This window comes from Zonotrichia leucophrys, chromosome 3 (genome assembly GCF_028769735.1).
Source record: "Zonotrichia leucophrys gambelii isolate GWCS_2022_RI chromosome 3, RI_Zleu_2.0, whole genome shotgun sequence".
In the NCBI taxonomy this organism is placed as follows: Eukaryota; Metazoa; Chordata; class Aves; order Passeriformes; family Passerellidae; genus Zonotrichia; species Zonotrichia leucophrys.
The window spans coordinates 92,002,328-92,019,446 of record NC_088172.1 but is presented as its reverse complement, the minus strand read 5'-3'; the positions used below and the strand labels follow the sequence as shown (position 1 = coordinate 92,019,446).

Sequence of the window (17,119 nt, the reverse complement as noted above, 5' to 3'; positions counted from 1 at the left end):
CGCGCCGTGCTCAGTCCCGCGGCGCGGATGGCGCGAGGCCGCGCGCTCCCGCGGGCAGCGCGGCCGCGCGCGTAGGGGTCGCGGGCAGCGCCTCTCCCGCAGCGCTTCTCCCGCGCCGCTCCTGCCGCGCCATGCTGGCCGCCGCCTGGCTGGGCAGGGGCTCCTGGGGGCTCCTCCGCGGCGCGGCGCCGAGGCGGCCGGGCGGCGGAGCGAGGCCTCTGGGCGGCCGGCCCGGCTCGGCGGCGGCGGCGGGAAATGAGGCGCGGCGCGGCGGGGGCGTCTCGTGCGTGCCCGCCTGCGCGGGGCTCCCGCGCCTGCTGCGCGCGCCCGCCGCCGCCTGGCGCCTCCTGAGCGGCGGGGCCGCCCCGCCCGAGCCCCGGCAGGAGCGCGGCGCGGCGGGGCCCTACGCCGAGCTGGTACGTGGGGGACGGCGGGGACGGGCGGGGGAAGCCGGGCGGGCTAAGCCGTGTCACACCCGGCGCTCTCCTGCCCGAGGCAAAGTTAATGTTTAGCAGGTCGAGGCCGTGCGCCTCGCCAAAGCAGCGCGCTGCTTCCAAGAACTTTGCCGGCTTTCTGGCTAGTTAAGCGGAAAAAGTATTTGTAGCGATTAAAACTCTGTTACGTGCCAAGGCGGGGTTTGAGTTCCTGCCCTGAAGTTTTTTCGTTTCTTGCTTTACAGTATGAAAATCCCTGGACTATCCCAAATATCCTGTCCATGGCGAGAATGGGTCTGGCGCCAGTTTTGGGCTATTTGATTGTTGAAGAGAATTTCAACGTTGCCCTCGGTGTGTTTGTCCTGGCTGGCGTGACAGACCTGGTATGTTGGCTTGGAAGGGCTTTGGGGGCGTTGGAACAGACTCCTGTGCAGAATGGAAACGGACAAAACAGATGTTTTGTTTTCTAGGATTTGTTTTTAGATTTGTTAGTTTCTAGGAATGCTGTGTATATCCTTTGTGGTGCTGCAAAGGGAATTTGCAGGTGCCTGAAGGGGACTTAATGCTAATGGAGGAAAGGGGAATGTCTGGACTCCCTGACCAGCCCTGGGTGGGCATTGGCCACTCCGTGCTTGTGCACCTGCTGGTCTGTTAAATGATACAAGTATCAGCTAAGATGTATGACATTTTATCCTAGTTAAACTCGCTGTTTTACCTGATGTCATTCATTAAATATCTCTAAAGTAGCGTACATGAGCTGTTATGGTTCATACCCTTCTAACAGAGAACAATTTAATTTTGGTTTTCCTAGTTGGACGGATTTATTGCACGGAACTGGGCTAATCAGAAATCAGCACTGGGAAGTGCTCTCGATCCCCTGGCAGATAAAATCCTCATCAGTGTGCTCTATGTGAGCCTAACTTGTGCAAACCTTATCCCAGGTGAGGAAATGTCATTTGCGTGCTCTAGATGAGGTAAGGAAGGTCGGTTTGCCTGTAGCAACACTTCTGGTGTTTCTAAAAGGAAAACTGTGTATCTCTTGGAACTCTTGCTTTGCCCTTTGCTCCCATTAAGCACTTCCACAGGGACCCCACAGAAAGCAAGTGCTGCCACATACAAAATGGCATGCACTGCCATTTCTAGGTGCTCTTTCTTTAAAGCAATAATAGTAGCTCTATAACGTTTTTCATGGACTGGATTGTTTTAAGGCTTCAGCTTAAACCCTTTCAGGAGCTCTGTTAAACATCCCCAGTAATGTACAGAACTCATTCAAGAGAATTTGGGTGTGGTTATTTCATCTTGCTTCCAATTTCCTGCTCTTTTGGCTGTGTTTTACCTTTAATCATGGGCAGTTTTTCACTGGCTGGTGTTGCCTTGCAGTTCCCCTGACTTCCATGATCATCCTGCGGGACGCGGCGCTCATTGCTGCCGTCTTTTACGTGCGATACAAAACTCTTTCTCCACCGGTGAGTGCACAGCATCAAAAGTGTCTAATCATAACAAAAAATACATGAATAAGCTTAATTAATAGCTAAGTTGTGACCAAGAGATTTGTCATCTTGAGGCTTGATGGTTACAAGATGTAATGCTTGTTCTTTTGCCAAATAGATTTCAGAGCAGAGCAGTGTTTTAATAAAATATGGTTTGTAAAGATAAGTCAGAGCTACTGATAACTTTTTTCCTGTGTGTGCTGTAGTAATAAGTCTTATAAAAGAGCAGTGTAATTCTTCAGTGCTACAGTTGCTCTTTCTTTATCATGTGAACAGGTATATCAGATTGAAGGTACAAGGGCTGCATTTTTTTCCCTCTTTTCTCCCCCAACAGAGAACCCTGAGTAGGTATTTTAACCCCTGTTATGCTACTGCACAATTAAAACCAACATTTATCAGCAAGGTAAGAGCAATAACTCGTTACAAAAGATAACTCCTGGGTACTTGGAGCATTGTGTGGTTTGGAGGGTGGGGATAATTTACCACTGCTGCTGAGTACAGTTTCAAAATAGTACCAACTATACCTGGATCCTGAAAGATTTTCAGCTATGCTGTGTCAGAGCACATGCTAATTTGGAGAGTAAGATGCTTTATTTTAAGAAAGTCTCTAAATAAATTTTCTTTATGTAAACTAATCCTTAAAGCAGTAATACAAGTGTGTGTTGGTACTCCTTTTACTCCTTCAAGTTGCTCACAGTTCCTGTTTTGCTTTTCTCAGATGAACACAGCAGTTCAGCTGATTTTGGTGGCGGCTTCTCTAGCAGCACCTGTTTTCAATTATGTGGACAGCGTATACCTGCAAACATTATGGTAACTGATATCTTACATCTTTTTCCCCAGATAATTTAATGTGCTCCTAAGGAAACTGGTAATTAAGATTAATTTATGTGGAACAAAAAAATCTTCTGTGCCCAGAAGATGCAATAGGCCCATATGCTTGAATTTTTACACCTTTAGTCTTAAATGACACCAGAGATAGATATTTATTGGTACTTAATGAAACTAGATAAGATCCAGGCATATTAGCTTAGAAACAAGTCTTTGGGGTAGGCATGGTGTACACAGGCAAAACATAAATCCAGATCAGTGGAGAAAAAAGGAGCAGGAAGAAAGGCTGCATGGATTCCTCATTTATTCATGCCAGAAGTGTCCTTGAGCAAGCAACCTTGGGATCAGCAATAATAGCCATTCTTATTTTTGCTTTATACAGTACCTGCTGTCTTGAAATCCAGGTTTCTGCAGCCTGTTTGAAAAGCACATGGAGAAATGGTGATTCCTGCTAGACTTTAGGAAGGAAGGAGAGGGATGGGATAAGAACAGGCATAAAGGAACTTTTCTCCTTAAAAAATGCTGTTCCCTCTGCTCTCATTGAGCTCTGAACTGCAGCTGGCTGCATCTGTTAGAGTGCAGTTATTTTTCCTGAGCTGTTTGGCAAAAGTTCAGAACAAAGAGTTCTGAAACAGCAGATGTCAGAATTACTTAGTAACTTAAAGTAGTACAAAATCCAGTGTTACTTTTCTTCTAGGGAAATAAAAAAAACAAAACAACCAAACCAAAGAAACCAAAACCACCAACCCAAACCAAGAAGTGCTTAAGGAACTATGAATGAACCTTGATCTTAACAGTCTGTGGTTTTTTTATCCTGGTGGTAAGACAAAATCTAGAGTTGCCTCTGGGTGTAATTTGCCAGGGTGTAGTGTGAATGCTCTCAGGAACTCCCTGGCAGTGCTCAGGGAGGGCAGCAGGAGCAAAGGGGCAGGCAGGGCTGTGGCAGTGACCTCAGGGTGGTGTCAGCCTTTCACAGGAGCACTGCTCATTTGGGGATACCTGTGGTCTGGGAGGGAAACGAAAGAGGCTGAAGCAGGAATTTGTTCTTTAGCTTTGGGACTTGGTGAAAATGGTAAGTTCGAGTCTTGAGTGGTTTGAATGCTCCCTGCTCACACTGCCAAGGAATGGTTTCTCACATCTGTCAGTTCTCAAGTTGGTAAAAGTTATATAGGCTGCAAATGCTGAATCTTTTGTTTTCCCTTCTCTAAAGCAAGTGCTGGTGTGGTGACAATTTCTCCTGGTATGCAGTTCCACTGAAGCACGCTGCTTACCCCTGGATGGCAGAGCCTTTGTTTATCTAATCCTCCCCATAGCCCTGAATTTCAGCTTATAAACTGTAAGCTGCATTTGTGTGGAGCATAGTTCCTGACTGTAGTTATAAACAGATGCTAAAAGAAAAGAAAAAGGAAAAAGAGAGGCACTTTTTCTATTGTCCATAGACCCCCATGACTTAGAGGAACTCTTTTCCCCAAAGGTGCATCACAGCTTTCACAACGGTGACATCTGGCTACAGCTATTACCACTATGGCAGGAAAACTGTCCAGGTGATCAAGAACAAGTGGAGTGGTCCAGGTGATCAAAGGTGAAGTGTTCCTGGAAAGGCAGGAAGGTGCTGTGCCCCCAGAGGTGGTGGTATTGCAGCTGAGTTTTGGATCAAAGCACTCTTTGTTTTTCTGCTTAAACCATGGCATCACAATGAAGTGAAATTTGAACATGTACTGTGTATATATGTAGAGACAGACTTTTTGATGTATTTTTAATTTCCTGAAAAAATGGGGTTGTTTACAAAACCAAATAAATAATTAGTAAAAACACAGGTTACTTGCTGCTGCCATGTGCATTCTCAGTAATTTTATGCTGGTTTTGAAGTCAAGACACACACTTGGCACCAGATTCCTTTTGCCATATTCATGCAAGGCACTGAGTACACTGGGATCTGAGAAGAAAAGGCAACACAAGAGCAAGTTTGTACCTCAGCCTGTCAATAAACCAGCACTGCCCATTAGGACCTAATGACTCACCTCAGGCTGCAGCAGAAGGAAGCATGTCATCGAGGGACAGTGTCTTCAGAAATTCAAAGCAGAGAGAAATTTTGCTTTATGTTCCATGAGTGATACTGATAAACCATGAAGAGTTCCTACCCTGCTCCCTTTTCTTTTTGAAGATGAACAATGATGAACTGTACTCAGGGTTTTTGAGAAAGGTCAGCGGTGCTGTGAGGAGCCTGTGCCCAAATGGAGTTCAGTTTCTCATCCTAGTGATTGAAAGAAATTCCTATATCTCCAGATAGAGCTTCTAAAGATCTTGTTTAATCCCAATACCACTGGCTGAAGAGGACATTTAAAATACTGTCCAAATGAATGGAGACAGTGGAAGAAATTTTAGATGTGTTTGCTGTTATTTCTTCCTGTGCTTCCAGCTTCAAGATGTACTCTGTGCTCCCCCTCATGCAAGGACAGTTTGTTATTTGCCTGTTCTCTACTGAAGAAAGAGCAAGGCAGAACAGGTCAAGTTGATCATAAACTCATATTTTCTCTTTGTGAACAACGTGATTTTTCTTTTATGTCATAAAAAAGTACAACTATGAAGGGTTTCAATGACTGAAATCAGGAGGTAAATAATACCACTGTATTATTGTTGTATTAGCCAAGAAAACTTTCTGTAGAAGAGCACACCGTCTCTTTTGTGACAGTGTGTTTGTATAGATGAAGTATTTTAATGTTTTCTTTATATTGAAACTTGTATAAAATGGTGCACAGAGAAAACACTTGGTCTTTATTAGTACCTTTGTTTTAACTGGCCCTGTCTTTAATGGTAAACCCTGTATCTTTCAGCAAAGGATAGAGGGTGGACCTTTCCTTAACCTACATGAGTAGTGGAGTATTTTCCGTGCCCAAAGCAGCTCAAAAAGCGAATATTCATTGTACGCACCCAGCTGGCTGCTGCCAGCTTCTGGTTGATGGAACTGGAACTGGCTCGGGGAGCGTTTCTGGCCCCTCGCGGCCGCCGTACCGGGGACGCGCCCTGCCCGCGATGGCGGCGCCCGAGCCGCCGCCGCCCGAGGGCTGCAGGCCGCTGAGCGCGCTGCTGAGCGGCATCGCCCAGGCCGCCTTCCACGGCACCGCCGGCATCACCGAGGAGCTGCTGCGCGCCCAGCTCTACCCCGACGCGACGCCGGACGAGTTCCGCGCCCTGCGCGCCAAGATGGGCGGCCTGCTGCAGGTACCGGCGGCGGGGGGAAAGGGGCCGAGGTGCGGGGGAAGCAGCATTCCCGCCGGTGTCCGGCATCCCCTCCTCCGGGGGGCTCGGGGTGCAGGGCTCGGAGCTCTGCCCTGCCCTGCCCGCGGTGACAGCTCCGGCTCCATCCCCGAGCGGCCTGGAGCTGTGTACGGGAGGGCTGGTTGGATATCAGCGAAAGGTTCTGCACCGGGACAGGGCTGGGCGCTGAACGGGCTCCCCAGGGCACAGCACAGCCTGGCAGGGCTCAGGAAGCGTTTGGACAGTGCTTTCAGGCACGGGGTGTGGCTGCTGGGCATGGGGCTGTGCGGGGTCGGGAGCGGGGCTTGGTTCCTTTATGGACAGCGTTTGGACACTGCTCTCAGGCACAGGGTGTGGCTGCTGGGGATGGGGTTGTGTGGGGCCGGGAGCGGGGCTCCGTGGTTCCTTTATGGACCGCGTTTGGACACTGCTCTCAGGCACAGGGTGCGGCTGCTGGGGATGGGGCTGTGCGGGGCTCCGTGGTTCCCTACGTTGGATCCCATAAAGCTCCGCTCCTTCCGCCGTCCTGTGCCCCGGCTCCCTGGGAGCCCCTCGGGAGCCGCAGCCCCTCAGGCCCGCGCTGTGCAGGGAGCGGCGGCACTCGGGTCTGTGCTCCCGGGAGCGCGAACCTGTTCCTCTCTGAGGAGAACTGCAGCTTTCTTGTAAGTAAAACAAAAGGCACCACCAATCATGAGGCAAGCCAGTTTACTTAGTCAGCAGATTTTGGTTTTTGTGCAAGGGAAGAGGTCTTTTTCCCCACAGTGGAGCTTTTTGGTCTCCGTTCAAAGCATTGTGTAGTTCCCGAGAGCTGCATGGGCTCAGGGAGCCTCCAGATGCTGAATCCTTGGATGGCCGCTGCCACCTTGTGGGTAAATGCACGCTTGGATTGGCCACATTTATAAACGTGGTCCGTAGTTTTAAACAGAATTGAGAGATTTGGAGTTTGATGAGGATCATGTCACTCACTTTGTGCCTTTATGAAGGTTCTGTGGTTTACTTAATGATCAGATTCATGTGGTGCCCCGAGAAGCCTGCAGTGGAATCCTAAAAACTGATTCCTTCAGGGCTCTGTGGGCTTTTTTCTAGTGAAAGTGACACCAAGTTCTATGGATCCTTATAGGATCTGTGCTCTAGAGCATCCTAAAAGAGCCCCTTGGCCTTCTGGTCACTCTGAGGGCCCTCTTTCCTTCACACCTGCCAGTTTTGGGGGGGATGGTTGATACTGGGACTGTGCTTTGGGAGTAGGGAGGCTTAAACTGATCTTCCCCTTTTAGTATCTCCCTGACTCGAAACCTGGAGGGTTTTTGTGTCACACTGTATTTGCTGTTAGCAGCAAAATTCAAAAGTGACCTCTGTGCTTACAACATCTTGGTGCATCTTTGGATGCCCCTCTTGGGTGCTGGTGTCTCCTCAGCACCTGAAGAAGCAAAACTTACTGCAAGATCTGCCTTTTCCCTTCCTTGTCAGTTGCCATGTGAATTTCTGAGCTTATTTATTCCAGTTTTGATACTTGATTGTGAAAAACCTCTATAATTACAAAAACCAGGGGAAAATTTGTCTTTGTTACCTTTTTGTGGTTTTATTTTGTCCTTCCTCTGGGTGGTGGAGGAAGGGGAGCAAACAGCAGGATGGCAAAGTCTGGAAGCAGAGGTTCATTGCCCCTGTGACTTAATTTGTGTTGGTGTCTTCTAGGCAGTGAACATGGATCTGGGCCATAAATCACCTCTTGCTTTCACTGATCTGAGCTTAAACAAGGTGAAGGACTTCCCAGTACCTCTCTGCATTCCACCTGTGCAAAGCATGTGGATTAATAAAAAGTCTGTCATTTTTACTGTAGCAGTAAAAAATTTACATTTTTCTCCCCTTGGATTATACAGAGAGTAGTGCTGGGTTTATGTTTAGGAAAGATGTCATTATGATCTACTTCTTCCACCTGTTTCCTTTGCTGCCCATTCATCTGCTGAATATGCATGAATCATCCAACCTCTTTCTAAAATGTCACATTTATTTTGTAATGAAATCATGTTTCTTTATTAAATTGACTTTAAAAAAAATCTGATTTCTGGTGTGGAGAATCCTGGAAGGCAGGACAAAGCCCTAGGAAGGCTGGCCCTGGAGAACATATGATTTCAATGTTCATTTAATTGTTTTTTGCCCTCTGCCTTCATCCTTCCCAGCCTCCTGTCCCTGAAGGCTGCAAAGCACTGAGAAGCTGGGGAGAGCAGCTTTTGTGAATTCTCACCCCCAGTTTTTTGGCGTTTTTCAAAGGTTATTTCATCCTGATTAAGACACTAAATTTGTCTGCTTCTTACATAAGTTTAATTTACAGTATTAGTCCACCGGTCATAGTTCATTTCCATGTGGAGTAATCCCGCTGTTCTCCTTTTGGTGGCAGTAACCTCTCGCATTTATTGAACGGGATCCTTTCCTGCTGCGTTTAAAGTCTTCTGCTTTGGAACAAACTTTACGTAGGCTAAATAATAATAAACGTTTCAGCATGAGGAGTAGAACTTATATTTTATTTGTAAGTTGTTTTGTTTGTTGTTCTGTTTGTTTCTTATTTTTTTGGACAAATACTGAGGAAGTTATCATCTGTAATAAATATCCTGATATGTGAATGGTATATAGACAATATATTATATTATATTATATTATATTATATTATATTATATTATATTATATTATATTATATTATATTATATTATATTATATTATATTATATTATATTATATTATATTATATTATATTATATTATATTATATTATATTATATTATATTATATTATATTATATTATATTATATATTGGATTAATTATAATTAATTATGTAATTTATAATTAATGTTAATTAAATTATATAATTTTAATTAATAATTAATAATATTAATTAAATTATATAAATAATTATATTAATTATAATTAATTATATTATTCTATAATAATATAATAATAATCTAATATTATTGTATTATATTATTATATATTATTATATATTATTATATTATATTATATTATATTATATTATATTATATTATATTATATTATATTATATTAATTGTTAAATATATTTCTATTTTTAAATAACATTATATAAATAATAATAAGAGCTTGAAATCCAGCATATAAATGTATTGTCCCTAAAGATTGTCACCCTCCTGCTAGGGACTGCAGCCCTTTCCCTATAAAGTTGCTGTTGTGACCTCAAGAGGGGTTTCCAAAGCATTTTTACCCCTGTTTGACATGGAAGAGACAACTTATAACAGGGACCTGCCCTCATGGGAAAAGAGCAGAAGAACATTTGGAAGGTTCCCTCAGCTTTGGAGGATAAAGGCCTTTGCTTCTGCAGCAAGGATTTCTGCTAACAGAAACATTTCTGCTAACAATTTCTGCTAACTGAGGGAAAATAAATAACCTCTTGCATTTTTTAATAAGAGAAAAGAGTTGCCAATCTTCTCTCTCCTCAGATACCTTGTGATTCCTCAAATGTGTGGGCTGGGTCATGAGCTCCAGAGCATTTTGCAGTTGTCCAAACTTCTGGAAGGCTGAGATGGAGAGCAGCTTCAGTCTGAGATAAAATAATTTTGGAAGAGCTAATAGGAGAGACTGCTTGCTTTCAGCCACTTAGATTTGCAGTTGTGCCTGCATCTACCAACTAAAAATAAAACCTTTTTAAAACCTCATTCTTCTTGATTCAGGGAAAAGGAAAACAAGTACTTGTCCCCCTGTTTTCTGCCCAGAAATGTGTCCCAGGTAGTGTTATACTTTTCACTCCAGTGAATGACTGAGCATATAATGGATAATTCTGTTTGTTGTTGGGCTAAGTGAAAATGTATTAATAACTTTGCACAGAATTTTGTGAGGAGGGGAATGTCTGTAGTGTTATAATAGGACATACATGAGAAAATCATTATTTTCTGAATTAATGTTTGCCTGGAACAACTAAATAAAATCACAGCTATTTTTTTTTTAATTTAGCTAAACACCACTATTATGTAGCTCACTAATCTGAGCACAGCTCAGTTGCCAGCTCACCAGTGTCTGGTGTTACAGCATACATTTTCTTGTATAAACTCTAATCCCACAGTTATTATTTCTTTTTTTCCCCTTTTTCAGCATTGTCTTAGAAGGGTAAAAAATGTCATGTTTTCTGGAACTAGCACCTGTTGAATTGCAGTGATGAAAATGTGCATGGGCACTATCCCAAAGCTCTCTCACTGTTTTTAATGTGAGTTATTTTGGCTTTTAGGTTGGTGTGCATGTGCTCACTTCACAAGGGAGCTGGCACAGCTGGCAGGTCACATAAACTGGAGGGGGAAAATGCTTGAAAACAGTGAAGTGGAGAGGAAGGCTGGGTGCAGAACGTGACAGGTTTGAAGAACATTGCCAGGAGTGATAAGATCAGTGCTCCACTGCCTGCAGCAGCAATTTGTTGCTTAGGTATGTCTGCTAGAAAGAGCAGCGTGCCTGCATCATTAGGGATTTTTCTTCATGACTTTTTTGTGAATTCTCAAGTTGCAAAAGTTGGGATTTGTGTTGTCAGAGCCTCTCACATTTGCAGTGTTGTTTTCACGGTACTGTGATTCCTGAGGAGATGTATAGGAGGTGGTGTTAATGCTGGTGTGCTGGTGGCTCTGGGGTTTGGAGGTGATGCTGTTCTGCACCACAAGCACTGTTTTAAACAACAGGCTGTGAACAAGGAGCCTGTACATTACAAACCTCAGCTACCTCTGTAAATCCTCCAGGCAGACAGAAACAAAAGGGCTCCCACAATTACCTTGTCCATTTAATGAGTGCTATTTCCTATAACTGAGACAGAAAGGCTCCTTTCATCTGGGATTGTGACATGCTGATACTCTGTGACTGTGCCACCTCAGTGAAAATGGCTCACCTGAAGTTTAATGGTTTATCTGACCTTTTGCAGTGCTTTTTTTTTCTTTTCTTTTTTTTAAGCTTAGCTACGGCAAAGTGGTAGATTAAAGAAACGTCATCAGATCTGTGTCACTGATCTGTTACAGGTGTGGTGGACTCTCTATTGCCCAAACAAGAAGGAAATCTCTGTCTCTCTCTCTGTCTCCTAATTACAGTGGTGATTACATCTCTGCAAGCAGAGATCTGGTTGCTGTGCCCCACTTGAGGAGGTTGGTGCTCCCGTGTGTTTCTAGAGCAGGCAGGTCAGCACTGGCTCCTCTCGTGTCTGATGCCTCTGCACTACCTCTGAGCTTTAGAATGCCCTACTGGATCTTAAATCTGCCAATTGCCAGGTAATGGACTTCTAGAACAGCTGCTGAGGAGTTTGGACTCCCTGGTGGTGGCAGTGCTTCGTGTCCTGCTGATTCCCACGTTCCCATCCAAATATATGGTTTAGTTTGTTGCATTTGTAGGACTTCTGCAAGTACGTAGCACTTTCATCATTAATGACCTCATTTCTCAAAAAAAAACCAAAAAAAACCCTAAACCCTACAGTTGTGATTTCATAAGTTACACACACATGTGTGTCTGTGAGCAGCATATTCTGTGTATAGAGAGGGGTGTGTGCACACAGACACTCCCATGCACAGAAAGGGAAATAGATTGGTTATGCTGAAATTCATTATTCCAACCTGATCCCTACAGTGTTTCTCTTGACCTGAACAAGAGTCTACTCTGATTGAAGAACAGGGAGTCAGATCTTGCCTTTGAAGATCATTATTCCAAATTAAATGCTTTTACTATACTTAATTAGTATTCATCAAACACATGCTGTATGGAATATATTTGAAAAGGGAGAAGGACTCCCTTAGGCTTCACATGTAGTTTTGGGCCTTTATTTCAGTACCACTGAGGCTCCATTCCCTGCTCTCCAAAGTGTGTGGGAAATGATGGAGAGGGTAATGAAGCTCAGTGCCATCATCTCACTGCACTTGTGATTTTCTGGACTACTTCTGAGCTGTCTTTCCTATTTTAAATGTGGGACTCTGAAAAGGGGAGAACTTGAGTTGTCTTGTCTTCAGTTTGATGCATAAAGAAAGACTAGAAGAAAGGAAAGGCTCAGTGCTGAAATTTTATTCTTTATTAAATGCTACTCTAAAAATGGTGTCTCTTACAACTGGTGTGAAGGAAGATGAGTTCTTGCTTGCTCTAGGAGACAACTGATGGTGTCAAGGAAGTAAAAATATTCATTTCAACCTCCCTGCGCTCATGTGAGGCTGCCACACAGCTGAGCAGAAAACAGACCTTACTGTCTTGCTTTCTTTCTTCAGAGAGTGTGGTTAACACATTGACTAGCACTCTGTCAGAGATGCAGGAGTGTGGTGTGCACTTGAGTGAAGTTCACAGTGAGTGCATGAAAAGGAAATTTGGATGGCACAACTCAACCTTTTTACAAGCTGAACATCTGAAATTTTTAATTCCTTTTAACACTTAGCTACAATCTTGGCATGATGTAATTTAGATTTTTGACTGTGCTAGTGTGTAGCAACTGGGTGCAGTATATCCAACATCTTATTAGAAAGAAAAAAATGAAGAGAAGACTAAAAATTTTGTATGGTATGGCTAGAATCTGCTAGTGTGGCTAGAATTATTGTAGTTTGAAGCTTGTACTCTGGATTTCTTCCAGTCTGGTGACCAAATATGATGGAGCCTGACTTCTTCAGCATTTGGATGACATTTGTTTTTTCAATAGTTTATTTAATTTAAAAAAAAAAAGGAAAAGCTTTAGTGGCACAAAATACCAGGCACTGCAAATGTTACATGAAGTCCTTTTCCACTGATGTTTTAGTCCTCAAACCCAATGGGACAGAAGTTGGCAGGTGAGAACATCTGACAGCTTGAGCTGCTGAGTGGCTCCTGTGTTTCCCCAGGAGCTCCCTGGGCAGTCAGGATTAGCTGCAGCTTCCTGGAGGGCTCCAAGATCATCCCTGGGGGATGATTTATTTTATAACAAGGTGAATTGAGTCACTTTATTTAAAGGCAGGGCCTAAAATACTTCATTTTTAATTCTATAATTATCATTATAAATGTATGCTTTTACACTGTGAATTTTAAGGAGAGGATTCATTTATGGAGTAAGTAAGAATGAGTGGAACATTGATGGCCTGCATTGTGAAGGATCAAGGGTTCATTATTGGGAAAACCAAACTGGCTTGGTTGGTTTGTGAGCTTTGGTTGGTTGGTTGGTTTTGTGTGGTTGTTTTTGTTTGGTTTGTTTTGTTTTGGCAGCTTGTTTGTTTGTTTGTTTGTTTGTTTTGAGGGGAAGGCATTTTTGGTTTGTATTCTTAACACCTGAAGCTTAAGCACAGTAGTTTTCCATATTTTTTTACCATTGGATTTACCAGTCATAAACAAGGAAACCAAATCTTCCTTTACTTATTTTAGCCACCCAGCTATTTAAAAATGGGACTGTTTGAACAAAGTAAGTTGGACTTGCCTTTTCCTTTGTTTACTGTGCATGAGCACCTGGTTCTGGTTGATAGCTAAGATCTAATTCAGAGTATTCTATCTTTTATAAAGTTGGTAGTTTTAGAATTGTACAGCAAGCCTGGGACTCCCTCCTCATTCTCAGTTCCCACTGGAGTTCAGTATCTGCTTTTCTGCTGTGCTTGAGGACTGCAAGTTGAATTTTTAAAGGTGACAGTCATCTTGGAATACATTTTTTATCCCTCTAATTCTTTGGCATATTCTGTATTTACCTCTTTACAATGCTGGTTTATATGTGATTTCATCTAAGTAAAAATAGACTGCAACAATCTCATGAAAACAAGACATAAAATATTCTATTCAGAGAAAATGTGACATAACAGCCAACTTGTCCAAACAGTTTATAGCCTTAAGTGTTTTTCTAACTATTTAAAAAATATTTTTGTCATTGTGTCATGTCATTGTGCATGTTAATAGGTTTCTGAAAGCATGTTTTTTCACATCTCTCTCTCTTCCCTAACAGTAAAAAGTGGCAATACAAATATAGTTTGAGCAAAATCTGTGGGTTTTTTTCCAAATAAGGTTAGATTTTTTTTGGTTTGAGATGTTTTGGGATCTTTGCCAAAAGATTTCTACCTCAGCTTGGTGGGTAGTTTTTCCTTTCCTTTCCTTGCAGTCTCTCTGAACTGTGATGCCAGGATTATGAAATATGTTTTGAAGATACAGGCACACACTGAAGTAGTATCTGTGTGAAAGGCAAGTAATCAACAGACATTTTTACTCCTTGTCTGACATTTACACATGGCTTTGTTGTCTCTCTTCAGACTGTCACGTCAGATGTGCTGTTCTCTCAGACTCCTTTTGCCTTTTCTGGTTCAAGAGTGGTTTTTATTCTCTTCTGACAAGCTGTTTGTATAAGTACCTTTTAGTTTTACACAGTCACACATGGCAGAAATATTTTATGTATTTGGATTAGTTGTGATTCCTTTTTTATTTTTTCATTTAGCTCAAATTTTTAACATTTTTGAAGTGAGAAAAATGCTTGTAGCTCCCTTTTTCTGTCAAAGAAAAAAATGGTACATTTATGATTTACATTTGCTTGGCAAGGAAAGTGGGTTTGTTCATTTTATGACATGTCAGGAAATCTATAAAAAGTCTCATAATGAGCAGAAAGCTCTAATGAAGTTGTCCAGTTCGTGTGGACAAATGACAGGGAGTTTAGTGAATAGCAGTAGCCCCCAATTGACTAAAAGACAAAAGCCACAGGAAAAATTAATTGAATTAGTTTGATGCCAAGGGTTGCAGTGTCTTGCAGCAATTGATTGCTGAAGTTTCTAACAGCTGAGGCCTAAAAATGTGAAATCTAAAAGCAGATTTTCAGCAGCAAGCAATTCCCACTGGTGCTGTCCCTGCAAGCTCTGCCAGCCACAGCAGTGAGTGTGCAGCAAAGGACAGGGGAGGACAGGACTAGAATGGGACAGGGCTGGGCGGCGACAGGACTGGGGAGGGACAGGACTGGGGAGGACAGGGCTGAGGGGGACAGGGCTGGGCAGGGACAGGACTAGAATGGGACAGGGCTGGGAGGGACAGGGCTGAGGGGATAGGGCTGGGAGGGACAGGACTAGAATGGGAGAGGGCTGGGGTGGCACAGGGCTGGGGTGGCACAGGGCTGGGGTGGCACAGGGCTGAGGGGGACAGGGCTGAGGGGGACAGGGCTGGGGAGGGACAGGGCTGGGCAGGGGTTCCTACAAGCTTGGGAAAACCTGATGGCTTGGCCAGCTCTACTGATGGATGATTCCAGCAGCCCAACCTGATAGAGACAGAGAACCACCCTCTCTGGGGTAATCCCATTAGTGTTTGATGGGATTCTCTTGGAGAGGGCTTTGGTTGATGTCTTAGCTGTTTCATCACATCATTAGCTTTTCCTCTCCCTAATGTTAATTGTATTTAGTGCAGAGATAATTTTTGATACAGGAAATGGCAACTAGATCTTTATGGGGAAGTGAGAGATGGTTTCTTCCTAGCTTCCTACTTTGGCCTTTGCTCCTATCAGGTGATGTTTTCCAGCAACAGGGATGGAGAGAGGAGGATTTACACTTGGGAATCCTGTGCTGAGGAGTTTGACCTGCTGCTCCTTTCTCCTCATAAAGACTTGGCTGTTTGCAGCCACCAGGCTGCTGCTGGTTTGGGGAACGTGTTTTATGTTTCACTGAGCTGACAGGAGGGAAAACAATTTTCCCTGTGCTGAAAGGAAGCCCTGGTGGCTGGGATCCTGAGAATGGAAGCTTCCCTCTCACCTGTCAGCTCTGTCAGCATGTAACATGAGTTGTCAAAGTAGGTGCTGAAGGAGCAGCTGGCAGAGCACTGTGCTTGCTTCCTGTGAAGCAGTGCAGTCTGTAAGCTTGTCTCCTTTCCTGGCTGATCTGTGTGCTGCTCCTAAACACAGGGTTGTGGCTGAGGCAGGGGTGTGTTCCCAGCCTGGGCTGGAGAGCAGAAATCCTTCTTCTTCCAGGTAGGAAATGGAACTCCAGCTGCTGCTTAGAGTGGCAATAGCAGGTAATGCACAATAGTGCTGGGAATTGGAGAGACTGGAGTCAGAATTTGCCACTAAAAGAGAATATATGGCAGCAGTGGAGGGATGAGGCTCATAGAGCTCATGTTTTTCACTGCTAGAGCATCTCTGCTTTATGTCCAAATGCAAGCCAAGGGACAGATTAGCTGAGGTAACCATTAACTTGTTGTGCAGACAATCAAGGTACTGTGAGTAAAGTGGAAATTTAATTCACGACACTGAGTCTGTTTCTGTGCTTGGTTCCTAATAAAGCAAGTTTGTGCTGATTTCACTGACAGGATCACTGCTTGCAAAGCTCCAACAAGCTCTGCTAATGTCTGCACCATTACTGCACTCAGGGTAGGGCTACAACTTTTTTTTTTTCCATGTCTTCAAAATGAAGAAGTGCTCCAACTTCTATTTTTAACTCCCCTAAGTGAAATGAGATTAGACATGAAGCAGTAGTCTGCAGCAGCAAGTAATTTTCCCAGAATGATTGTAGAAACCTGATAAACAGAGATCACTTTTATTGTAAGAGAGTAGAGGGGAAGAAGAAAGGGCTGAGCACGTGGTCTCCTAAGGGAATGACAGGTCATGTCACCAGTTCCAGGACTGTCACTGTGTCTGTCTCTCTTTTCCTGCTTTTACTCCCTCTCGTGATTTTTTTTTTTTTTTTAATTTACCATCTGCTATTTTCTGTCCTATCTGGATTTCTTCTGCCTTTTATTTACCTCTCTGTCTTTGGCAATAGTCCATTAAACAGCTTTCATCTGATGAGGGTTCTTGCTTCTGAATCCAGCTCCTTCAGGGCTGGAGAAGAAACCATTTTAGACTGAGTAATGTAACCTCTAAAGATCTGTAAGTTCTCCAAGAAAACAGCTCCCTTCTGCTGAAACTGAGTTCAGGGAGCACATGTGTGTGCACGTTCATTTTGAAAGAGATTGAACCTCTCAAACTTCTCTGTAATACAGTTGCATCTTTAAGAACTACTGGGAATATGACATTTCTTTCCCTCTACCCCAAGAGGCAAAATGTTTCCTAAACCACAGCAAAAAATTGAACTTGAGTGGGGAGAAAACTATTGACGAAGTCTGGGATTTTTTTTTCTTTGCTGTAATTCAGTAGAGTACAGGTCAGGTTAGACAATTTATATTTGTATTTTTA

At 43.5% G+C, this 17,119-nt stretch overlaps 2 protein-coding genes across 3 annotated transcripts in view; both read left to right on the top strand.

Annotated features, from left to right (window-relative positions):
- Positions 1 to 13: 13 nt before the first annotated feature.
- On the top strand, positions 14 to 5,515 carry CRLS1 (cardiolipin synthase 1). Its single transcript, XM_064709267.1, has 7 exons — positions 14 to 416; positions 680 to 817; positions 1,246 to 1,375; positions 1,815 to 1,900; positions 2,259 to 2,327; positions 2,643 to 2,734; positions 4,227 to 5,515. The coding sequence occupies exons 1-7, from the start codon at positions 132 to 134 to the stop codon at positions 4,336 to 4,338; spliced, it is 912 nt and encodes a 303-aa protein (XP_064565337.1). The 5' UTR covers positions 14 to 131; the 3' UTR covers positions 4,339 to 5,515.
- An 87-nt stretch (positions 5,516 to 5,602) lies between these two features.
- The window catches only part of COMMD1 (copper metabolism domain containing 1), a 62,023-nt gene continuing 50,506 nt past the window's right edge, over positions 5,603 to 17,119 (top strand). Inside the window, exon 1 of one of the 2 annotated variants that reach the window (XM_064709265.1) lies at positions 5,603 to 5,974. In XM_064709265.1, the coding sequence (XP_064565335.1) occupies positions 5,621 to 5,974 (354 nt within the window). In that variant the 5' untranslated portion in view covers positions 5,603 to 5,620. Of the gene's footprint in view, positions 5,975 to 6,540; positions 6,673 to 17,119 lie in introns of those variants that run through there. The other variant, XM_064709266.1, reaches the window with a different exon arrangement.

What these genes read in the sequence shown, in the direction of transcription:
- CRLS1 (XM_064709267.1), top strand. Translation starts at nt 132, where the DNA reads ATGCTGGCCGCCGCCTGGCTGGGCAGGGGCTCCTGGGGGCTCCTCCGC. An exon ending in CGGGGCCCTACGCCGAGCTG is followed by an intron (nt 417 to 679) that starts GTACGTGGGGGA and finishes CTTGCTTTACAG; the next exon opens with TATGAAAATCCCTGGACTAT. An exon ending in ACAAAACTCTTTCTCCACCG is followed by an intron (nt 1,901 to 2,258) that starts GTGAGTGCACAG and finishes CTCCCCCAACAG; the next exon opens with AGAACCCTGAGTAGGTATTT.